This window comes from Leptosomus discolor, chromosome 1, assembly GCF_034619465.1.
Source record: "Leptosomus discolor isolate bLepDis1 chromosome 1, bLepDis1.hap2, whole genome shotgun sequence".
In the NCBI taxonomy this organism is placed as follows: Eukaryota; Metazoa; Chordata; class Aves; order Leptosomiformes; family Leptosomidae; genus Leptosomus; species Leptosomus discolor.
The window spans coordinates 124,697,379-124,723,010 of NC_141391.1; the positions used below are offsets into that span (position 1 = coordinate 124,697,379).

The 25,632-nt window shown below is 41.8% G+C and overlaps 1 protein-coding gene across 1 annotated transcript; it reads right to left on the reverse strand.

The window, feature by feature from the left end:
- Window positions 1–17,291: 17,291 nt before the first annotated feature.
- Window positions 17,292–24,595, reverse strand: TMEM45A (transmembrane protein 45A). The gene is made up of 5 exons (XM_009950847.2): window positions 24,406–24,595; window positions 22,039–22,251; window positions 21,117–21,301; window positions 18,778–18,923; window positions 17,292–17,385 (listed from the first exon to the last, which is right to left on the reverse strand). Exons 1-5 carry the CDS (start codon window positions 24,593–24,595, stop codon window positions 17,292–17,294), a joined length of 828 nt encoding a protein of 275 aa, XP_009949149.1.
- Window positions 24,596–25,632: the final 1,037 nt, after the last annotated feature.

A 25,632-nucleotide genomic window follows, 5' to 3' on the forward strand; every position in this document is an offset into this window, starting at 1 on the left:
CCTCACCGCATCCTGCTGGACCCTCTCCAGATTTTTCAAGTCCTTTTAGCCTGGGGTGCAGGTGGCAAAACTGAGCTTGTATTTCCCAGTGGTGCCTCACCAATGCCAGGAAGGGGAGGGTAATAGTGTCCGTCAGTCTATCTCCCTCCACATAGCACAGCTGCTGTGCCTTGTTTGCAATGAACACGTACTGTTGGCTCATATCGAACCTGGCATCCCACATCACTCCCAGGTACTTTCCAGCAGGCCTGCTCCTCAGCCAGCAAGTTCTTGGTCTGTACCAATGTCCCTGGCACAGAGATCAGCACTTGTCCTTGTTGGACCCTGTGAGGTTTCTGTTGGCATGATCCTCAGGTTTCTCAAGGTTCTTCTGCATTGAAGCTGTGCTATTAACTCCGTCAACAATACCTTCGCCCTGCCCCGAGTTTAGCCCCAAGTTTAGTATTGTCTGCAGATTTGCTGAAAGGGCATGATATATTGTCATTCAGGTTTTCGATGAAGGCGTTAAATGATACTGGGTCTAGTATCAAGGAGCAAGTTACTGTGTTTTTACAATATTCCAATCAGGTCACTGATCACTACCCTTCGAGCTTGGCTCTTGAGTTAATTTTCTACCCACATAACGGTTCATGCACCCAACCCATACGTCTCCACCTACAGAATAAGAACGCTGAGGGAGATGGTGTCCAAGACATCTCTAAGCCCCAAATACATTTAATCTGTTGCTCTTCTGTTGTCTACGTAGCCAGTTATTTAATACAAAAGGCAATCGCGTTGGTCAGACATGATTTGCCCTTTGTAAATCCATGCTGTTCCTTATCTCCTTGTCCACATGCATGGAAATAGACTCCAAGAGGACGTGCTCCATAATACTTCTAGGGCCTGAGGTAAGCCTAACTGCCTTATGATTCCCCCATTCCTCCTTCTTGCCTTTCTTAAAGGTGGGCATAATGTTGGCCTTTTTTCAGTTCTCTGTGGCCTCCCTTGATCACCATACGTGACAGATAGCAGCCCCACAGTGACATCAACCAGGTCTTTCAGCAGTCTTAAATGAATCCTGTCTAGACCCATAGACTTGAATACTTTTGTGGTAATCCTGCCTTCCTTCTGACAGATGAAAGCCAGGAATAAGTTGCTACATTCCTGTGCATTCATACATAAGTACCAATTCAAGCTTTATTTTGGAACTTTCTAGTTATTCAAGCCTTGATCTGAAACTGTTTTGGACTGGTTTATATACATAACTATACTGCTTGGTTTTGGACTTACAAAAGAGAGTCTCTCTGAAATGAGATTATTTGGTGCTTTTTTCCCCACTGATGCAGAACTCAAATTATTGCAAATATTCTGACTCCAGTAGAATTGCTTCAGAATGTAAAAAAAAACAAACAAACAAGCAGGAGGAAAACCAGGCCCTTTGACATGATCTGTGAGGGAAAGTAACCATGACATAATGTACAAAAAGAGTGACATATGAGCCAAGTGGAAATTTTCTGTCACCATTGGAACAAAAGTAGTTGGTTTACAAAAGTTTGCTACCCTATATGCCCAGCTCTACCCTCTTGGCGATAAGCCAGATCACCTCCTCTATACCCCCAACACCTGACTGTACATTCTTCCAGCTTCCCCAATGCCTTTAGCGCTGTGTTCCCACACTTTTTATGCCCCATCACACCTCAGTCCCTGCCCATCTCTGTGTCCTACATCCATCTTTAGGTTCCCAAAACATAAAATATACATCTTTATTTTGTTAGCTGGTGGAAAGGAGGCAAATGTCATGTGTAGTTTAGAGCTATGCATCTTAGTGGCTAGACTGGATTGACTGGCCATGTGGCTCCCATCTCCTCACTGCTAGCATAAGTGTCCTTGCCTTTTTCTCAGTGAGGTATTTGCAGGGTTGGTCTTCTGTACCCAACTACTAATACGTGCAAAACTTGTAGGATCTCAAGACCTTTAAGACCTGTAACCATCTAGTGAATTTAGTTGAAAATGATCAGCAAGTTAAAGTTGCCAAGAAAGTGGAACAACAGACAGATGGGCAGTATAAATATTCCTCAGGAAAACAGAGTAGAACGCAGATTTTGTAAATGCAGTAACATTTGTTATTATTTTGAGTTAATGATGCCTGTCCAAACATTCTTACCTTGTATATTTTAGTAATTACAGTTATTAAAATCTATTCTTTAAGGCAATTCACAGCAAATCAAAAACAGAATACCAGAGGAGTGAACATAGGGAGTTACAGAGTCCTCATAATCGTTTGTTTCCAGTGCTGAAATCCCAGCCATTTGTATTTTATTTAAGCCAACTGCTCTTAAACATTTTGCCCAAATGTTCCAATCCGTCATAAACCCACCCAACCTCTCATTGTCTGTTGGATGTGCTACCCATCTTGTCATAAGGGAAGTGTCATGGAGACCTGAAGTTTCCATCTACCTAGCAGTCTTTATCAAGTATGTTTTCCTGGATAAGCCGCAGATCTTTCAATGTCCTTCTGACAAAGTGTGCATTCATTTGACAAAGGAACAGCTGACACACGATAACAAATCCGTGTGTCACACTGGCCGCAGTGTCGGTGGTTGGCTTGGAAAACGTGAGCTGAGGATCTTACCAGCTCTGGATACACTGCAGCTCAGTGAGCCAGCACCCTCCCAGCATCAGCTGGGAGTGCCTGCTCCAGTTACAGCAGTGCAGAGATGCCATGCTGTGGCAGAGGGGACTGAAACGGAGGTAAACCAGGCCAGTGCTATGCCAGGCACAGGAAATTTGACTCATCCAAGACCAGTGCCAGTGATAGGAGGAGTTTGGGACAGGCATTGTCTTGCAGGGTGCTGAGCTGTGTGGTGTCCCTTAAACACTGGCAGATCTAGATACAGCAATACTGGCCACTGAGGTCAGAATCAGATTTTCAAGTCAGTGTGATCTTCAAACAGAGGAATTCAAACAAAGGCCAAATTGGCTAGAAACAGGCCACAGACAGTTGAAACCTGTAATGTCTTCCCCAGTTATATTACTCATTTGAAAGAGCAACAGAAGTGGGTGAAGGATACAGCCTCACGTAGCAAGAAAAGCCACGTTACTTTGTGGCTTCAGTCCTGCTGAGCTGGTCTCAGTGTGCGGGGAAGATCAGGGGCCTCCCAAAACAGAGGGGTTCCCGGAAATTACACCAGCTGTTCATGCTGTCTGGCTTGTACTGACCTATCTCACAAAGAGATCCCACCCACTCCTCTGGGCACACGCAGGCTCCATCCCGACAGATGCCACCATTGAGGCAGAAGCATGGAGGTACCGTGAATTCTGTAGTGTCTGTGTAAATAAAGAATCAAGACATCAGTATGTTCATTGATACATATATAAAAACATGTATCTATCTAATTTGATGAAGGAAAGAAACAAGCATGATTTATTTGAAGCTTCAACTCCTTGCCCCTAAAACCAGTGGCATGAATGTGGGGTCAAAGCTTTCAAACATTAATTTAGATTCCCACAAAGATGTAGGAAGCAGTTTTGTGCAGCTGATGGATGAGCAGGGGTGATGCTATGTGCCCCCAGGCTGTCAAAAACTCAAGCTGTTAAACCTGTGAAAAGCCCAAATTACTTCTGCAGGATTTCACATGAGCAAGTAGGCAAAATAGGGCCACAATTCCCAGTGCTGAGGGATCTGGAATTGTAACAAGGACATGGATAGTCACACATCCAAGACAGAGATACTTTGATTTAAGACAGGCATTGTAGCATAAGCTAGATAACAACCCATGCCCTAATCTCAGCCATAGGCTCTATCCACGCTGCAGGGTGGGTGCCAATTTTTCTTCTGTCTTTTGGCAGAAATAGTGGGTTTTGTAGTAAGTAATCATTGCATAAGCTGCCACAGCTTCAGGAAACAAAAAAGCATGGTATAAGCAATAGCAGAGAAATAGCAGATCTTAGAGATTTCTGAATATACTGTGATATTTTAAGGTTTCTTAAAAAAAGAGACTGGCAAATCTTGAATTGCTAAGGGGCATTCTGCAACAGAAATTGCAAGAGGGAAGGGGTTGATGGACCTCAGGCTCCGAAAGATGGGTCCAAGACCTGGGCAATCTCCATGGACCAAGACTTCCTCACAGTCAATCTCACCCAGTCACTAAGTGAAGGATGGAATTGGCATCCCTTCCGATAATGTTCATGGTGGAAATTGTACACCTGTGCATTGGGTGCAGTGTATGCCTTGAAATAATGCAGAAAACTGGAGTTGAGGACTGCCGTTTGGTCTGACATTTTAGTGTCTGTGTTTTGGGATGCTGACAAATAGACTAAAGCCAGAAAATCAAAAGTAAACAGTGCTGTCAGGAACACATGTGCTGTTATATATTTCTAGTGTTCTCACTGAACTAAAAAGATTGCCTAACTTCTTGCTCTTTAATGGGATTCATGAAACTGGAAGGTTATTGAAAACTACAGGGGATGTGCCGCGTGGCAGTGGTAATTCTGTTCTTGGCACGCATCGCTCGGCTTTTGCTTATGTTGTTGCTATTTAGCATTTGTGTTTCAGGCTGTCTCAGCTACATTACAGCCAGATGTTTATGATGGTAGTGGAATAACATCTATGTGTCACTAGGTAATTTCTCTGTTAGCCATCAGCTTTTCAAAACACATTGTCTCTCCATTGGAAATCTTACAGAAAGGAAAGGAAAACTCCTCCAGCAATGTAGATCTGGGTGGCCCAAGCTAAGCAGCTTTGGAGAATGGCTATATCTGGGGAAGCTGAGTGCCTGGTTGGGCAGCCATTGCCCCACTACCCAGCAGCACTGGCTTACCTGCCAGGCACATGCATGTGGCGCATGTGGCGCATGTGGACATGTAGCAGAGAAGTGACACCAGGGCTCAGCCACTTGCTTTGGATTGGGAGCCTGGGAACCCACAAAAGACTGGGGAACCTGCAGTACAGCTCCAAGCCTCTGTCTTGCTTGGTAAATGTGTGCCTGAAGCAGCCAGGAAGAAGGTGACACAGCAGGGCAATCTGGCACAGAGAATCCCGAAACCAGGGATGGAGCAGCGCTGCCCCGCAAATGCACAGACGCTGGGCTGCTCACTGAGGAGTGGGGCAGGGGGGCATCTAGGGCAGCCTCGGGTGGGAGCAGTGGTGGCAGCGCTTCCACAGCCGGGCTAGGCTGTCGAGGGCTTTGGCACTGTTAGTCACAGACTGCAGAAGGAGTGTAAGGAAAGAGAAGGGTGAAAAGGAAGACAGGGCTGGCGTTCCTTTGAAAGCAGTAAAACAGAAAAGAATGAAGCTGTGGGGTAAAAAGTTCAGTGTTTGCTCCTGGAGGGGCGGACACAGCTGCCACGCAGCCTGTGCAACAAAGAGTAGGTGCCAGCAAACAGCATTGGCCTTACCTTTGCCTTCCAGAAAAGAGTCCCTCTGTAGTAACAATGTGAGGCTTGTGGGATCTGTTAATGCTAGTCAAAACTGTGTCTCTATCTAGAGCCTCTTGGTAACCTTTCTTATCCTGCTGTTCAAGGTCTCATGTACCATGGTACAGCTTTTTTTTTTTTTTTTTTCAGAGGGAAATCTGTGTCTTTCACAAATACAAATTCCTGAGCTGACTAATGCAGTCATGTCTGCCCCACACATAGTAAAACTCTTCAGGCTCCAGTAATTGTGGCATTGGCTTAAAATCGTGGGGTTCTTCTGGTTTTATTTTAAGATTCAGAAAGCATTCTTTTTTTATTTGTCTGTGGCTTTTAGGTTTTGCAGTCATTAATCATCTTAAGAATAACATTGATTTTGACTGTATATATTTTTAAACTTAAACTAGAAAATTCTTGCGTAATACTATCATCATGAACTGTTGAGCTTTTTTTAATCAAACATCGTGGGAACTGTTAATTCTAATACTTGTGGTTAACGTTTGAATAAAGAAGAAACACTGCAACCATATGCAACAAGCAATGCATCAGATGGGCATGGAGGTATTTTCCATTCCTGAAGTAGCCGCAGTTTAAATCCAATTCCTAGCATCTCATCTGCCTGTAGTTGTGTAAATCCTAGGCATAAGCAGAGGTATCCTAAAGTTGCACCAAGAGTTAACTCCCATCTCATCTGGGTTTAGCTCCATCAAGTCAAACAAAGCCCTGGTCGTATACTTACATTAGCAAAGGTGGATTAAATAATTGCTGTTTACTTACGTGTCATTTCTTGGGCTTGGGTATGTTCCCTCCCAACAAACATCTGATAAATCTCTTGAAGTAAATGTAACCTAATGTATCATTATATAAACATGTCCTTAGGCTTCTTGGCCTCCAACCATATCTAACAAGCAGCCAGGAGTAGCTGATTCTTTCTATGAATTTTGAATATAGGTCCGTGCCTGATTTTGTATTATGACAATATAGTGAGTATTTTGCTGAGAGGAAACACTGACCACTTTTCTGCTCCAAGTTTGCACACAGAAGTGCCTTATGAGGGTGTATTGACCTGATTTTCAAAATTTTCTGTAATGCAAGTTGTAATGAAAACATGAACAGGTGCTATACAGCATGTTTTGCTTATATGCCTGCAAACTTGTAAACATACATAAAGCTAAATATTTCCTCTTTGAAACATAATTTACTAGACTAACTAGAGGTCATTTTTGCTTTTTGAAAAATAAATCCATTTTCTACTGTAAGAGTGAGAAAATGTCAAGATATTTCTCAAAGCTCTATCAGAGAAATCATGTAGAGTGTAAACATGTTACAAGGGAAATACTCCAGAGATTCTTTGCCATACTATTCTGTTTACAGCATACGCAAAGTTTGGGATACTTCTTTAAACATCAGTGTAAAAAGAAAAATGTTTCCACCTAGGAAGTGTACAGCATGGATGTAATCATGTTTATCAGCAATCATGTTTAAACACTTAAGGAAAGGAAAAAGAACCCAAAGAGCTCAGATAGAGCTCAAATGGGGTAGAATTATATTTCTTACCTGTTTTAAACCGGAGGACAAGCTGCCAAATACACAGCGCCCAAAGGGTCACGGTCACTACACAACAGGTAATTCCAACCAATATTCTGTCCCAGTGAAGTGAAGGCATGTTGTAATGCAGACTATCTGCTCTGCCATAAAACGGTATTATACATTCATAACCTTATGATGGATAAACCATTAACTAATTGCCTACTGCTAAAACTTTAACCTTTTCTGTTCCACTTAGAAAAAATAAAAGTTTTGGTGGAGAAGTAGCACACCATTATTCCTATCATATTCCACCTGATAAAACGTTTCATAAAACATTACCAGGGCATTAAATATTGTGTCTTCTACTTGCTATAGGAAAATGTCCCAGATCAGACACACAGCTGCTTTTATAATGATAAGGACTAGAGCCTGTTATTTGATTGCAGACACAGCTCAGAGCCATGCCAGCAAACCTCTCGTCCCTCCAAGCAAGGCACTCCTGTATAGATGTAGGTGTACATTTATATAGCCTCCTGGGAACTGACTCTGTTCTTCAAACTAGACCTGCATGTGGTCTGTGGGGTGCTGGCTAATGAAGACCAAAATTGTGCCGGGCAGCATGCTAGCACCTGAGGGATTAGCCCTGTTGTGTGGCCTCGTTTTGTTTGCTAGTACAGCCATAACCACCAGGCTCTGCAGAGGGGAGGCAGGCAAGACCCAGGGAGAAGGCTGTGGAAGGGGGAGAAGAAGGTCTCTCCTCTGCAGCAATGTTCCTCTTGTCCTGAGAGGAGGTGGAAACGCTGACTGTATTAGGACTGGCGTAGATCAGGCACTTGGCACGTGCTTTCAGGAGAGTAAATAGCATTTCCATACTACGTACTATGTGTTTTGGACAGGCGGTGCAGAGCCTGGTTGCATCCCCTCTGTACACCTCCATGATTAAATATTGTCACTCAGCAGGCACTGGCACAACTGGGAATTAAATCTGTGTCTTCAGATTCCTGGGACATCTGATCAATCCAGAAAGGAGTGGGGACACAGAAAAAGGCATAAGTAAAATGTGAAACAGAAAGAAAAGTGCCAACATCAACATTTTCTACATGCTACTGTGTCTCCCACTGACAAATTAAAAGCTAAGAGGTTAATATCACAATCAAAATGAAGAGGCAAACAGAGCTATTTAAAGAACTAAATGGAATAAACACTGTCTTTTTTATATCCATCATCAATGGGTGAATACCCTGCATCTGAGTAGGAACGGTATCTTGCTTTTACATGGTATTCTTCAGCAGTGGCTGTTGGTGAAGAAAGGAAGTTAGTTTGGCTTTTTTAATTACTGAAGCGCTTCTGTTTCAGTTTTAGGAACAGGCCTCAAAAACCTGATGTGATTTGCCAAGGAAGTACAGAAATGCAGTCAAAAAAGTGCTCATGTCTCTCAGGATGTGGCCCAATGATCTAGCCCCTAGATACTACTGCTACTTCTACTGCTAGATACTACTGTTTTTTTAACAGCTTACAGATTATTAAGATATTTTTTCCTCTTATCAAGAAAAAAAATGAGTAAGATAAGGTATGCACTTAATCTCCTTGCTGGCAGTCTGCAAAATATTCATTAAAATTCTCATATTTGAAAAATTAATACAGAAAATACCAAACATCTAATTTTTAGTGATCAAGACTCTCTGTATTGAGGAAATCACCTAAGGACATAGGAAAGACTGAGAAAATGCCGAAAAAATTAAGATTACATTTACAAACAGGAGCTCCAAAATTGTTAATATGCTGGTTCAGACAGATAAGTGTCTTAACAATCTGCTTGCACATGTTTTAGTTAAAGATAAGCTGTGCCACCACACCAGTGACTGGTACTGGGGCCAACCTCCAGGCGGGACAGGGCTGCTTGCTATCCCTCTGGGTGCAGCTCTGTCCATCTGGGGATCTGCCTGCCCATCTGCTGTAGCCATTGGGTTACAAGTCTCTTATCCTAGATCTTTCCTCTCTCCATGTTATTCTCATTAGCACAGAAAGCAGAGAAGGGAAAAGATCCTCGGTGCTGGGATCAGCACAGGGACACGAGGAGGGCGTGGGGGCCATGGCATGCAGCCGATGGGTGGGAGGGAGTCCGAGGGTGGGAGGAAACAGCCGTCTCCCTGGCACAGAGGGGACGTTTGAGCCTTTTAACTCAATAAAACACTAAACTGCCGTTCCCCCTAAGAGAGTTGCACAGGCACTGGCAGGCTTTCTTCATCAGAGGGGCAGAAATAGGGCTCTGTGGGGCAGGGCAGCAAGGTGCCCCCTTTGCCTGGCAAGAGCAGCTGTGAGTGGAGATTGAGTGCCACAGTTCCAGCGCTGGCCCCAGCGTGCATCCCACTGCCTGGGCCATCCTGTGGGCTAGGAAGCATTTGCAGTCACCCAGGCTAGCCCTGGCAGCGTGACAGCTGCATGGCCCAGCCGTCTCACTGCTGTTGGATTATGAACAACCGCAATGCAAGCTGGGGAGAATGGTCTCCTCCTTGTCCTGCTTACAGAGAACACTTAGTACTCTTGCACATGTTAATTAATTTACAGCCTCTTGCAGTAAGCAGGTAAATGTTTGGGTTTTGGGGGTTAGAAGGGCCAAGAGTTTAAAACTGGGTCTAAGAGACACACAGGAAGACACCTGTCCCTGCGAAGGACTTGTACAGAGCAAAGCAGAACCAAGCGTGATTTGGACTGACTGGATCTTGCAGATGGGGAAACTGAGTCACAGAATACTTCAGCAGCATTAAGTTAAGTTATATTCAATGTCACCAAGTCTGAGGTTTACAGTATATTAAAAGCATACTAGGGTTCTGAATTACAGGTCTGGGTCCTTTACTAATAGAAATGCTGTTAGATGATAGCAGGGACTTTGCATATTTGCAAAGATTTGTAAATGACAAAGCAGGAAAGAAGTAAGAATTAATTCTCGTGGTTACTGACATTGGCCTTTCTGTTCAGTGGAAATAACAGCCCTACTTCATTCCTTTACATAGCTAACGTCATCATGGACATCTTTGAGCAGCATGTTTTGTTTAAATAAATAAAGTACTGCAAGTCCAAAACCCTGGGTTGCAAGCCCAGGTTTGCAAATGGAAGTCAGTTCGTCAGCTGGGAAGTGGAAGTAGGATCGTGAGCGAAAAAGATAGGGAACTTCTAACTTCACATGAATATTTCATATAAACCTTAAAGAAAAAAAATGGCATAAGGAACTAGACGACAAAACCAAAACATCCTAAAGGACAGTACACTTTTATTTATGAAAATATTAAACCATGTTTATATGGTAGAATAATCAAACTGAAAGAAAACTTTATTACTGGGAAATTTGTATATGTGATGCAGCTGCAGGAAGGCAAAACCATTCTTGAGTGACTAGATATGTTTCTTCTGCTTTCCTCCATTTCTTTTAAGCCTTAATTAGAGCCAGATGTTTCTTATTTCCCTTCTTTTTTTTTTTTCCAAGCCTGAATAAAGTGCAGTGCCAGCAGTAAACTCCATCTTTGACATTTTTTTATGTGTGAACTGCATCTGGCTGAGTCGCAGTCACAAACCAGTAAAATTCCAACAATTCAAGCAGTGCAAGCTTTCACTCCTGCCATCATTCCCACCGGGAGCATGGAATAAGCACTACTGCTTCTGGGGTTGCCACACAGGAGCCATAAAAATCCTGGAGTGTGTCTTGAGAACCTTGTCCCTGGTAAATAACTCTGGAAGTAGACTGGAATGCCATATGCCATGAATGCAGCTTCCCCTCCCATAGTCTTAGAGCACTTGATTCCTAAGTTGCTTAATTGCTATTCAGTTGTATAGATCTACAGTCTATTTTCCATTTCTTCTTCTTACTCCTCAGGGAGGCAATGGCTGGTAACCACAGTATGTAAACATAACCATTTCTGCTCCTATTTCATGCCCTTAATGCGACATTGACCTCTTAGGTACCATCCCCTGCAGAGTATTTTATTATTGAATGGCAGCAGTCTATATGCAAGAGTTTTCTTTCTGAATCAAATTGCAAAGTGTGCTGTAGTATTTATAATTATGTTTTTCAACTACTTTTAAAATGTATTTTAATTTTAAGTGTATCAAACGTAGAAATCCATGAACGGCAGCAATTATATAGCAAAGAGTTAGAAATTACTGTTCTGAAAATGTCATCTGAGGACACATTATGCCTTATTTGACAAATAATAGTCTTTTTACTCTCACATATTTTGAGCAAGGACATATTTTACCTAGAATAGATTTTAAAGGCAAGTGCCCAGCGGTTTTCCAGTTGTCTTTCTCACTTTTTAACAGATGTGCTCTTGTTGCGCAGCCCCTGGGAGTCAGGCTTGCTTCCACTACTGCACATGCTAAAGGGCTTTTTGGATAAAAACCTATTCTGTTTTCTTCCACCGACTTCTATACCAGTAACTCGTGCTCCAACTACTGTACTTCAGAGGAACTGAACTATGTGGGAGGAGGGCATTAAGGTACCAGACACAACAAAGTTTTCTAGTGCCTCAGTTTTAAGGATGAATGAATCTGTAGGATTGAAATTCCTTGCTGCCAAATTTACTCTTAGTTTAAGCTAGGTTTAGATATAAGGAAAAAAAAAAGTATTTATTTACAGAATATAGATCAAATATTAAAGTTACTAAGCTTTACAGAGACACAGATAACATAAACGAGAGAAAGCCACATTTAACCCATTTATCCTCATGATAAAACTTTAACAGGTTCTTTCCCTCCAGTTAAACACCCCACCACGTGTGCACCTCTATTGGTGGTGCCAAAGGAGTAGACCTCTACAGCACAACCGTTTCACACTACAGGGGTTTTGGGACTGTAGTTTTCTCCCACGAGGCACACGAGGCACAATCAGGCGGGGCATCACTGAACTTCATTTCCCATGAAGGGACTCCAGCTCCCATGCTCTAACTCCTCTCCATGGTGCAAACCTTGGCACTTAAGTTAGGTTGAGCAGGTGAGGTCCAAAGCACTCTCTTGATCCACACTAAAATTCTAGGGTATATGCAACCTAGTGTGATTGGGGACCCAGGAACTGGAGGAGCAGCCTCGCCTTTAAGATGCTCTTTTCCTCACCTCTTGTTCCGCAGCTGTCCAGGGCATGGTTTCAGCCTCCTTTCGTTTGGGCTACTGACTCCTTCGTAGCCTGCTGACAAGATTGAGCAAGTTCCCTTGGGCTCTTGGGCTCAGGCTATGCCGACCCAAGACCAGGCTCCCCATATCATGCATGAGTGCCTCCCTCCAGGCCTCACCCCAACACCAATGCAACTGTGATGTCCCGAGTCATCCCCACAGGTGGAAACACCTTGCCACTGTGAGCCAAGCTTCTGCCACACACTGAAGCTGGTCTGTCTTACACAGAGCCAATGCCAAAATGTGCATTGTACACGACTGCCTGAATGGGATGGGGCATGCAGCCTATCACCAACTTTTCCTTGAGGTCAGCTGTGAGAGTAAGCAGCCATGCTGGCGATGTGGTTGGAGATAGCTGACCCCAACCCAAACCCTAGAGAATAAGGTGACATCGGTACATTTGATTTTCTAATGGAAACTGGTTGATTCCCCAACTGGTTTATTTAAAGCTACTTCTAGATTTTTAAAGTTTCTGACTGGTAGTTTCCAGAAGTCTTATGTAACTCTTAGATTTGTGAGCAATTAGACGAAATGGGAAATTAGGAAATGCTGGCTTTCTCTTCCTTAACTGGCACTGGAGAAATTTAGAAGTTTTCTTATGTATAGGTAAGTGCATCGCATCCGAAGTTCTCCATAGTTGACAAAAAAACACTCTGTCAAATATGTAGCAAAGTGGTATCAAATCTATGGAATGATGAAAGCAAGCCGTGGGACTGTAATCTCTAATGAATAATCAATTAATCCCCAAAATACAGTCTGAAAGTGGCCAAAATTATTTTCTACTTTTTGTCAGGTATAGTCCCTAGTTTTAGTTTTAAAAACTGGTGAAAAATGTGAAGAGGACAAAATCTGTAATTGCCAACATTTCTCAAGTATCTCAATTTTTTATTTCAGAATACATTTTCATCTTACAGCAGAGAAAGTTTTTTCATTTTTTTCTTTAAAGGAAAAAGGGAGTGAAGTCAAATAAAATCCTAAATATTTTTATTATTAAGCTTGCCAAAACAGAAAGATCCTGTTCCTGCAGTTCTGTTTACTTGGCTTGCTGGCTGCTCCATCACGCATGACACAGGAGACCAGACCCAAATCTGGGACCTCCTTTTTCCATAGCATTTGACTTTTGTGGATCTGTGAGGCTCTACTGCCCAGACTTCAAAAAGAGTTGTTTTCACCTATGTTGTAAATGAAAATTAAATAGTAGAATCAAGGGAATTTGACAAGGTAGCACTGACCTTTCCTGAATTCGAGTGCAGCTCATTCAAATGTCTGGGTGGGCTATGAGAATGACATGTCTATCCCACCCCATCCTGCTCCATAAACGGTTATATTTTTTTTCCCCTGAAAACATGACAGACATTTTATATGAATAAATCAATTTTATTTAAATAAAATTACAGGCATATCTTGTCTATTATAAACTACCATATAGTTTTTCAAAGGCACCGATATTTAACAATAATTTAAATTTTCTTGAGAGCAGCTACCTTTTTCTGAGTGGCGTTTGTAAACTTGTCAGACTTCCCTGCACTCATTCAACTCAAGCAAAATCTGTTGCTAGAGAAATGCCGAAGGTTGTACCTTTTTCATTGTAATAGGTACTTTACTCTTCCCGGGCATCTCTTTTGAACAATGCTTGAGAAGAATGGGTCGGGTGTTCTGTGTGGCAAAAACCCACCCTGAAATGGGATGTTTCTTTTCTTTGTGGAACCAAAAATACATCAGGCACAAAACCCCACTGTGACACTCACTCTGCATGTGCTGTAAGTATTAAAATTTAAATCTGAGAGATTACTGTTTATTTGAGGCTTCAGGATCTGTTTTTCCTTGCATTTCTTCAAGCTTAATAATGCAATACCACCTTATCTTATGCAAAGAGAGAGTATTTGTAAGAAGCCTGCCCTACAGTTCTGTGTCACAGACAGCATTAGCCTCCAGGCTGGGCTTCTGTAAAGGCACCTTTGCTAAGCATGGTTGCACCAAAACCTGCAGGTGTGTCTGATGGGCTTATTCATCCAGTTCTCTGATCATTTATGGGAGATTCACAGCAGGGAGACAGAGGGAAATACAGATGACACCTCTCAGCAGGCTGAGTCCTGCTCAGGTTTTCTCCCAAGAAAATTCACAGACCTACAGCTGCTGCTGGGCTAATGCCCGGGCACAGGTAAGGACAGAGTTAGAGCCAGCAGGCTGAGGCAGTCACAGGAGGAACCGCGGCAGAGAGCCACTCTTCTGGCCGTCATGTTTGAGTACTGGCACTTTTTGTTTCTGAAAAAAGCAGGTTTTTTCGAAATGAGAGTTTGCTAAGCACCCTCCACATTCACAGCTTGCTCAGGTTATTGAATCCCATGAGGCTCACTTCATCAACGGATTTTGGCTTATCGCGACAGAATTTTGTAGTAATCCCCAAGTTCTCTTTGGTACATAACCATCCTCTTCACTGCCCAGCACTGCAGAAGATTTGTACTTCAACCATTGTAACGGGAAAAAAATTCTGGCATTAAAAAAATCCTAACAATTTAGAGACAAGAGAGATGTAGCACAATGAAGGTAAAATTATAGCTGGGTGTAATGACATGCTGCATTTGGCCAATGTATCCCTGCTACAATTAACAGGCAAGCTCCTCAGCAAAGCCGTTGATCTTTCTTCTGTCTCATGTCAACAGAAACTAAGGTTTTAATGGAACCACAGTAATGAAACTCAAATCCTAGGTTTGCAGAGCAAATATCAATTAATTCAGAGTTTACACTGAGACCACTGGAAAGCTGAGACACGGAGCTGTAAAAATGCCATACCAGTACCTATCTTACAAGAATGTCCTGAGATGGGCTTCATTAAGTTTGCCAAAATCTCCAAGACCCTTCAGAGAAAGGCATTGAAGAAGGGCAAATGATTAAGAGAAGTGGTGATCTTTGGCTAGCAATCTGCAGTTTCCCATTTTCCATTAGTAAATGTAGAAATGTCTGTGAGCCAACTATTCTTGCTTTCCAAGGTAGTTTCATCTGGATAATCTGACAGCTGGTTACAAGTGTCACTTCATAATACTTGGCAAAGATCTAAAATTTAAAAATAACAAACTGAAGTCTTCTAAGAAGATATGTGAAAGGCCAGCCAATTTATCATGCTTTTCTTCCTGCTTAGGTTGTCCCTTTAGTTTAGAGATACAGCACCTTAATATTTGTACAGTATTAAATATATTTATCAAGAAAAGCAGTGAAGAAACTTGCATTGTTCCTGCCTATGAGAGGCAAAGTGCTTTCTGAAGATCTTCAGAATAAATGACATCACTATTGGTGAAACTCACTATTAATAGCATGTGCAGCTAAGAAAGGTGCTCCTTGAAAAAGGGGAGATAACAGGTAGATCTTAAAAATTAAGTGAATGTTTATGTTGCATTGAAGGCAAAATAGCTTTAGAAAAAGCCTTAATTTTTTTTTCCCAAGTCTTGCGGTCTCTTTGAGCTACAAACTATTTTATTACCTATCTTTTTAAGCACTCAGCTTACTTCAATTAGTAATTTCATGCTACTCATTTTTCTGGTTCATACTGAGAAAATATAAGGGAAACTCAGGAGTAGAGGGACCAGTTCCTACAACTCTCATTCATCTACCAGAGTCCAGCTCTGCATTCCCTTAGGAGCATCTGGAAATACTTGAATAATAGAAGAAACATGCTTTTGCACCACCAAACCCAATGAACTGGTACTGTTTGAACAGAATTTGTTGTCCTGCACTAGTCTGTTTCTGAAAATATTTAGAAAATAATATTTTTAGAAGGAATTCTAAAGGGAAGGGGCTGTTTTCCAGAATGACCACCCTACCATGACCATCTTACCACTGGTGGATATGTAAATGGCCCATAGCTACCAGCATGCACCCCATGCTCAGTCTTCTGGAAAACAGGGTGTAGGTGCTGCTGTGCCACAAGCTGCCTGTGCCAGTATTTTGAAAGACTTATTCAGAGCCAAAGCAATGTTTCGAAAGTCTGCCCCTTAGGGGCAGTGGGCTTATATACAACATGGTTTTGTTATGTCTTTTGCCATATGTCAGTTATTTCCCTTTTGTTGAGGTTGGAGCTCATCCCAGGTGACGCTGAGCACTGGGGAGAGCACCCTGCTTTTCACCAGATCAAGGCTTCAGTTTTGGTGGAGAAAATAAATACAATTAAAAACAATATTATTTTTTAAGTTACTCACTGCTGTAGATGGGCATGGAGCTACTATGAGGGCAACATCTGCCCTCCCACAGCTCACCGTGCAGCACTGTGCAGGCTGCCCGACACTTGCAGAGGCAACACAGGGAAAAGGATGCAAATCCGTCTTATCCTGCCTTCAGATCAACATTACCTGCTCCTGATCCAGGTTCTGGGTCCAGTCACGTGTATGCTACAAACCCTGCTGAAATTCCACCAAATTCCACCGAAGGAGTAGAAATAACTTTGGGAAAGAACCCAGGTTTGTGGCCCCACTGGGCACCCCTCGGCCTTTCTGGAAAAGAAATTGCTCCAGGTGCTGAGGGACAGCAGAGTCACTTCACACTGCCTTTCAAAGTCAAATGATAGCAAAGAGACAGGACTACCTAGGCACGAGAATGAAAAACTGCAGAGGCATTTGGTCATCATACACCTCTTTGGTCCTCCTACCAAGATTAGTAGCGTCTCTGTGGGAATGAACATAGCACATACTCTTCAAAGAAATTCTGAATGGGTTTGCAGTGAGTAGTTCTTTCCATTTAACATAAAGCCACAAGCAGAGACACAAGACAGCTGAAAGACTCTAATTTTTGTTACCTTGTTCTGCTGTTTTCCAGTTCTGCACAGTTATTTATGCACAGTTACTTGCAGGGCAACAAGACACTTATTTGGACACCCTAATCATGGAAACTTAACAGTCCGTTCACCAGCAACTGGAAAACATTTTGCTTAGCTTTTAATGAGGCAAATGCACAGACTTCGTCATGCCACCTCACCCAGTCCAAGTCTGCCTAATATTAGTCTGGTTTTCTTCATGTGATAACCAAGGTACTAGTGCAACAGGTTGATATCAAGCTTACCCCCCACAAATAAAGATGTAACTGTGTAGATTTAGACAGTACTTGGGGATGATATTTGCATAGCAGGTTGTAGTAAAGAATGAATAAGATGGTAGGGAGAAATGAGGTATCAGTTAGCCTAATGGTAGAGCAGGTAAGCTAGTCAAGCCATATTCATATTAAATTTCTTCTTCTGACTCCTGATCTCGTTCAGATGTTTTCAGTAATCCCATTTCCATGGACTGGGACTGTTTAACCTTTGAACGAATCACCCTGGAATCAACAACAAAAAACAGAGTTGTCAATAGTAACTCAAAGGCTCATCTGGACATTTTTACATGGTAAAAAATTGTTCAACTCTTGCATCTCATTGGGAAATTAGAATGATTGACTTATGAAAACTTGAAGTGGGCCACTGTGGAAGACATTGTAAAGAGGAAATAGTGATTTCAGGCAGAATCTGGTCAGAATTTAACCCCAGGCCTTACTTGTAGATACCTGTGTTTTAGCATGAGTGACCGCTATACTATGCAAGCATGTACCGTGACATTAGTGTGTGCTGCCTTTAACATTACCATCTGCATGTACTGCTTGTAAGAGCTTATTCCTACAGACACATCTAAGAGCATACACCTTAAGCAAACCTCAGTGTAACATCTAGAAAGTTCAACGCTGTGCAGGTACAAGACTGACAGCTGTGTTCACTTGGAAGAGTACCATAAAGCTGTGAAGAAGAGCAAGCCTGGCCAGCCTCCCCACAGGTGGGAACTCTGTGCAGTGTGCCGTGATCAGCCTGAGGGGGCTTGTCTGATGCTGCAGCAGCCGCCGTTCCCAGCATCAGAAGGGATGTAAGATTGCTGTCACCTTCTCCATAGTTGTGATCCCTCACACAACAAACCAGTTACCCAGCCTTGAGTGTCAGTGCCTTTTGGACTGAGACCCAAAACGACACAGCACCTCCTCAGCAAGACTGCAAGAACTATATGGGCCAAAGCATGATTAAATAGGATGGTAGGCATAAAACAAGGGGTAAGAAGCATGTTTAGGACAGTGCAGGCAAAGACTTGGTAAGGTCCTGCAGACAGAAGGTGATCACACATGGCAAAATCAGGCTCATTTTTACAACCAAGTTAACTCTGCAGTTGAAATTTTGTCAGAGTTAGGACTAAGCGGCAAGGAAAAGGCTAACTTCAGAAATCAGGGGATTAAACTGGCTAGTGAAAATCAAATCAGGTCTAATCACAGGAAATTGCTAGCAATGAAACCTGTCCAATAATCTTCAAAGTTCAGTCATGAAACCTGCTGACTAAGCCACTTGAAATTAGTAGAGATGAGCACTGGGAGAGAAGTCATAGGAAAAAAGGTCTCTCCTCCTTGTAAATTTTTATGCATTCACAAATGTGGAAGACTATAAAAAAGAGCTCATTTTATGTGAGAAGAATTATGCTGTTGGAGCTGTACTTTATCAATGTTTTTCCCCTTTCTACTGAAGCATTGAGTCATATTGTCTTCATTGATTAGCAATATCTATTTTTGTTTCACTTTGCAAGACAATTAATTACTTTGTGAAAACCTTTTGATTTGTCAGTGACACTTTTTTAAAATAAAATTCCTGCTAGACTAAATAGACAGATCTTCAAAGTTTTAGTGTTTCAAGTAACTTACCAGCTGACAATTGTGTAATTCACTGCAAGTATAAGAAAAGCAAAAGCGTAATGCCAGCAATAGCACATGGTCAGGAACATCATATTAGTATGATCCGTCTGATTCCACTCTGGGCTCCCATTTGGAGGATAAAGCACAAAACCAATCTGTAACAAAATAAAAGATATTTATGAAACGTCTTTTGACATATATCCTATGCCATGTCATGTATTATGCTACCCATCACAAGGCAGACATTTTGTTTTCTTATAATGCTGATTATTTCTGTGATTATTATTAAAAAAATTTTGCAGTCACACTCAGATGTGATGGATCATTTTACACAGTTTTGTACAGAAATGCCTTTGAAGATGCAAAGCCAGTCCCAGAGACCCCTTCTCTTGCCCAGCGAATTAAGGAGCCAGCCCAAGAAGTCCTGCAATGATCACAGTTACGTACTGTAAGGAAAGGGGCTGGTGCTCAGCCACGTATGGTCTGAACTGCAAGCACTTTGCCAACCAGCAAACCTGCCCAGCCATTTGCACTGACTCGCTTCTTCCCAACAGCATCTACGAATGCGTTACGTGGTTCAGAAGATGAATAATTAATAAATAAAGGTGACCCATAAATCCATTTCTTCTGGGTCATCTGGGGGAAAGGACAGGTTTTGAAATTACATAAAACCAGAGCTTTCTCACCCAAGGCTAGAAGCTCGTGTGAAACATGTAGCTGATTTGTTTATTCAGAGATGGGAAAGATCAAATTCAGATTACTGCATAAACTGGAAACTAGTAGTCTCATGGCTCCACAGTGGTCTGCCTTGACAAGCATTGGTCCTCTGTACTACCTAATACTCTTCAAAGTCACCACTCAGCAGTTTCGCTGGGAATTTAGAGGCTGGGAAGAGGAGGAGAAGAAGGAGGAGGGGAGGAGTGCATTTTGCATTTCCATGCAGAGAATTCAGTGAATGAGGGTGTTGATGATGCAGAAAGTCGGTCCCTTTACCTTTTACAAGTTTGTCATGCTGCAGCCACTGTGGTGTGGTTTTCAGGCACACATATGGTTGAAGTCTGATGTGGGTGTGAAAAAAGCCACACTTAAATCTCTTGTATTTTTAGTTCTTCAATTTTTTTCTTTGAAACAAAAACCACATTGTCTCCAGAGCTAAAGAAATAACTTGTTCTAAAATTAGACTAGGCAGGCAACAAAGAATAAATGGTTGCATCTAATTCCTCTTATGTAAAGCCTCCTAAATCACCGAAGAAAAGTTTACAAGCAAAACAATAAAACACCAAGTGCTGCAGCACCAGGTTCTTGAGTTCACTTATACAAAAATACTGCTGTTTCAGAGGTCTGTCTTTTTGCCAGAGCAAGTATTCAAATATTTGATTTGGTGCTGAGTGTCCTGTTCTCCTAAGGAACAGCAAACGTTTTTACTAATCATGTCTGGCCAGCATATAAAAAAGAGAAGCTAGTCTAGACATACCGGAAAGAAAAATCACTGGAGTGACCTCAGTTCTCCACTATAAGATGAAACACACATCAGCACTAGTGCTCCTATTTCTTTGTTACAAGATCACAGCAATTCATTAAATTCTTTCTCTTGTTTGATAGCAGAGAAAGGGTAGCTATGAAATATCTATTAATCTGATAGAATCACAGGTAAGTGAAGGCATGGCAGCATTTTGAAGGGGCTTTTGGGAGCCACATCCCTGCAATGTAAAAGTTTGGGCTGTTACTTCCTCTGCACAATTTCGTGAACACTGGAAAAGCAGGAGGCTTTACATCACTCGATCTCTTAAGGCGAATCGGGAGCTCAAATACCTTTTAAACCTAGGTTGCCGCTGTTGAAATGCTTTTTAGAAAGCAGAAAGAGGCAGCCTTCATGAAAGATAATTTGTGCCTTTGATCCTTTTCACACAGTGCCAATGTGTGCTTTGCTTCACCTGTCTAGTACTCCACTGGGCATTTACTCACTGCTCCAGCAGCTGACAGTGAGGACTGTCTTCGTAAAGAACAGCATATATTGCTGGGCTGTAAAATCACTGCCATTTGGCTGTTGAATTTTGAACAGGATGTTACAGGAATCAGAGAGGATGTTCAATCACAAGGGAGAGCTCAACAAAACCACCTTAGCTTTTTTATTGATTCAAATAAGAAGTAAAATTACTTCTTCATCTGTAAAACAGATATGAAAAATACTTCTGTCTCTTTAAAGGGACATTAAGAGGACATTGTTTTCTATGAGTCCTTTGAGGTCTGTGTTTAAAAGGCACATTATATCACCTGTGAAAGATCTGCAAAGGGGTAGATGACTAATTTTGGTGAAGGAAGATTCCTAAGGCAGAAAAGTGACCTACCTGCCAGAACCAGCTGCCTTGTAATATGCAGAGACTTGTACGGAGCATCTCTAGCACAATACTGCCACGGAAGAAAACTTCCAGAAATATGCAAACAGCAGCTCCAAAGATAGCAAATAGCAATAACTGATGAACATGAACATCCAGCATGGCTCTCCCATGAAGATGGTAGCAAAAGAGAAAACCTGGAATAAATTAAGTGACCAGTTTAAGATATTTTATTCCCTTGTAATCTCCCTGCATCTGCTTTTAGAAAACGGTTAAGCTTTAGCACTTCTCTTTATGCCAATATCGCCTTCTCTGTTGAGCTGAGAGTAATTTTTTAAGACTGATGCCTATGTACTGTGTACTCTCTCTCTTGAGCTCAGACTAGGAAATTGCATGGGAAGCTGCAGCTCTGTCACCTTTTGTTTAAAACACATCAACAAAAAGCCTCATTCGTCTGTCTCTGCAGTGTAATAAGAGGAATGCTGTCAGATATACTGTGCATACAGAAAACATAAATCGCGTGTGTCTCCAGTGCAATTCCAACATGCGATTTCAGATAGATGCACTCACACTGGCTTTAGCTCACAAGTTGCATCCATGTTGGTACATACATTGAAGCACATGCCCGAGCTACTGAGCACTTACCCCCAAACAGGATTGTGTTGCTATTTTCGTAACATTTCTGTGGCTATCTGAGCCAGTTAGGAAAGCACAGGTACACCTCTAAAATGTGAGATCATGCTTTGGGCTGCAGTGCAGCCAAACCCTCAGCAGTTCAAGAAGGGACAAGACCGATCTTTTTTAAGCATTTCAGGGAGTTAAACACCCAGCTCCCATAGGCTCATTCTCTAGGGCTAATCTGAGATTCCTACATCAAAGACCGATATCTCTCTGACAGTTTCGCACACATCTTTGTAGGGAGAGGTAAACCGACCTTCAATAAACACTGCTAAGGAAAGCACCATCCTGTCCATGGCCACTGGCAACGCGCTGGTCCCATGAGCCACGATGTCAACCAACCCTGAAATGCCATAGAAGAGGTACATAGTAGCATGTTGCCAGTTCATCAAGTGATCCCAGTGCTTTTCCTCGTAATTATACAACTTCAGATGAGGTCCATCAGGAACAAACTGCTCAGCCACCATTCCTGCACATGAAACAAGACGCATAACTACTTGTCCTGGTTTAGACCATAGATAGACTGATGATAAGTCTTTATGTAAACAATTAGAGGCAACAATATATCCACACACAGTGTAACACCAGTAAGATTGGGGTTTAGTCTGGCTGCTGCCTGCAGATTGCTCTGGGTGATTGCTGTGCTTTGCTCCTTTCTGCTCAGTTCAGCCATTCCCAATAAAGTTTTTAACGTGTTGTCCAAATTCAAATGAAAATGCACAGAGGCCTCAAAGGTATTGATTTTATATAAATTTCAAGAAAATAGGCAGTGGGCGGAGGAGAGGTGAAATACGTTGCTTTGATGAGGGAAAGACCTCAGAGTGAGCTCAAGCATATATTAAGCATCACATAATCTGGGGAGGAGAAAGCCAGAGCAAACCAGGCTTCGGCTCCACTCCTGGTGGGACTGTTTGCACCTTGCAGTTTCCAGCAGTGAAAATGGAGACAGCTATTCTGTGCTGCCTTTTTTTTTTTTAAACAAATGCTATTGTAGTAGCCCTCTGACTGAATTTTTCAGCTGCCTTTCCCAGTGGTTCAAACATGAGTATAACACATGCTGATGTCCCCAAAAGAAAGATTTACCATTTCAGTCCCCTGCAATATGCAGGGTGGCAGAGTTCATACTCTTAATTCAATGGGGATTTTTCCTATAAAGCCATAAAAGGAAATCCCTTCACCATGCAGAGTTATTAAAGGTCCCATGAGAGTATATACCAAGTTAGTATTTGAATTGCTGCTCCACCGCCTCCCTTACCTTGGCCCCATGGTTGTCTTGCTAACTAGCTGCAGTATTCCAGCAAGGGAAAGCTGCTTTTAGATACTTTATGCGATCAATGAGGTTTGGGAAGAGTTTCAAATACTTTATGCTTCTAAAACGTTAAAGTTCATTATATTGTTTATAAAGCGTGGGCCATCATCCAGGTGTATAAGTAGATATGTTGGCAGAGCAAATGTAGTGTTTTTCCACCTTTATTTCAAGTTTTCCTAACACAGAAACAGCAGGTTTTACTCCTGCTGCTGCTTTTACTGTTTGTCCTTGCCAGGCTTTCTTGTCCATGTTTTTGAATGGAATTGAAATTACCATACATTACAATAACAGCTTTTTGTTTCAGGGTGAAAATAAAAATGCTAGATGAGTATTTTAGCTGCCCAACTGCCTCTAGACACTATCTGAAAGATGTCCCCACTCACACCTCAAAATGAATGCTATTATTTAGGTTTTGACTATTTTTTTAAGGCATATCAAAGTGTATACTGTACATACAACATCGCTTCAGTGCTGACGTATCTTAACTGATACAACTCACAGAGCAGAAGGAAAGCAAGAACAAGATTTTGGCACAGTTTGCACCTTGATTAGAAACCAGGCAACTCTGAGCATCTAAAGAAGAGTAGATAGATAGAATCTAAAAATACTAAAAATTAAGATCCTTTTCAACTCAAGAGCCACATGTGCTGAGCTACCCGGTTCCCCTTTTATTTAGCTTACTTACTCTATAAAGTTAAATTGCTAACATAGAGCCTGCTGTACTGTGAACAAGAGCTAGGCACCTCCAGTTGGCTGCACAGCTCACTAAACCATGGCCATGGGTTTGTACCCAGGCCAGTTGACAACAGAAGGAGAAACAGCCCCCCGTCCCCCGGCCCCATTGCAACAGTCCTGCAGCAGTAAGATCTGGAGTTCTGTCTTTCTTTGTGATTATTTTCACTTTTGAATGACATTAATGAAGAAACATCTGCATTTGCCTATTTTATCAGTAACTCAGTGGAGGCTACTGACATCTGAGATGGCTGGATTCGAAACAGAAAAGCAATGTCCCCACAGTCTGATGCTCCCAGTCTGCATGTGAGAGCCCCTCGCCTAAATATCTTACCTCCCTCCCTGAAGTAGGGAGTACCTTAAAGAAGCTCCAGAACAGTGCTATGGATGGAAACCATGTTACGGTCTTAACTATGTAATTAATAGCAATAGCCCCACTAGTTCTTAGATTGATGGTGTTTAAAGGAAAAAATATCAAAACACAATGAGAAGCATTTTATCAGAGAACAAAATTTTTTTTTAAAAAAGAAGTGTTAAAAGGTACAGCTTTTTTGTTATCTGCCCCAAGTCCACCTTACTTACCAATCAGGGCAAAGACAGCTTTGACAATCCCCTCAATGAACTCCAGGCGCTGAAATCCTGCCCTGGAACCAAGGTAGCAAGCATTTTTGTTTTTTCGACAAGCATATTTCAGTGGATACTTCACTGACCACCACAAGCCAAAAAGAATGAAAAAGCTTCCAGGGAGGGCATGCCCTTTGAAGTTGCCCATGGTTTTCTGCTAGGCAATACCTGAAGGTGAAACAAATGAAAACTGATTATGGAAATAGTAAGAGAATTCTGTGGGTTATAATTCTAAAGCATCTCCTTGCGTAGATAAACAGGGTGTCACCAAATTAAGTACTCACACTTTATTTAAAAATAAATTTGGGTACTTATCTTCCCTGGCTGTTCAAAACACCCCACCAGTCTCCCCAGTTTCGTAGATTTGCGGAACAAGAGTAAGAGACCCAACTGCAAAGCAGCGGACCTGAAGTGCAGAGCTGGCAAGTTAAGAGAAAAAAAGCCATAGTACACTATGTCATGCTCTTGAAGTTGTACTAGCAAAAGAGAGAACATGAAATATTCACAATTTTGTTCTTTCACCTTCAGAGAGGGTTTTATGTTTCTTTACTCTACAAACAGAAATCAAGACAATACCTGACTGAAGGAAAAATTAATTGCATACAAACCTGATGGGAAAATATTCACTAATAAATTGTATTTTGTATTTCAATCTGGATGTTTCATTATGATTTACAAACATCAAGTCATTCTCAATATTTGAGAGGTGAATTATGCACCCACAACTAGGTACATATTATCAAGTACAGCAGGTGCATTGAGTGATTAGGTTATTAGTTGGTCAGTGTTATACAGTCATTTAAAAGCAGCACCATTAATAAAACCTAGTAATTCTTGTCATCATCTCGACTTTTAGGAGAGTTAACTTATCTCCAGTGGTTTCTTCATTAAAATGACAGTTCTAACATTAGATTCCAATTTTTCTTTATTATAAACTGAGTTGTTGTGCATCATTTCCCAAAGACATACTAAATCTTTGCACAGACAAAAATCAATAACAACCACTTTAGAAGTATTGACAATCTATACATTCTGTTATTATCATTGCTGACTTAAAAATCTGTTCACCACACTACACTGGAGCCATCTGGTTATGAATAGAACATGGACGCTCTGGTGTATTTTTCTTTTCAGTAAGTATTTCCTATGATCAGCTCTGCATAAGACGTTTTAAATTGTGGCTTG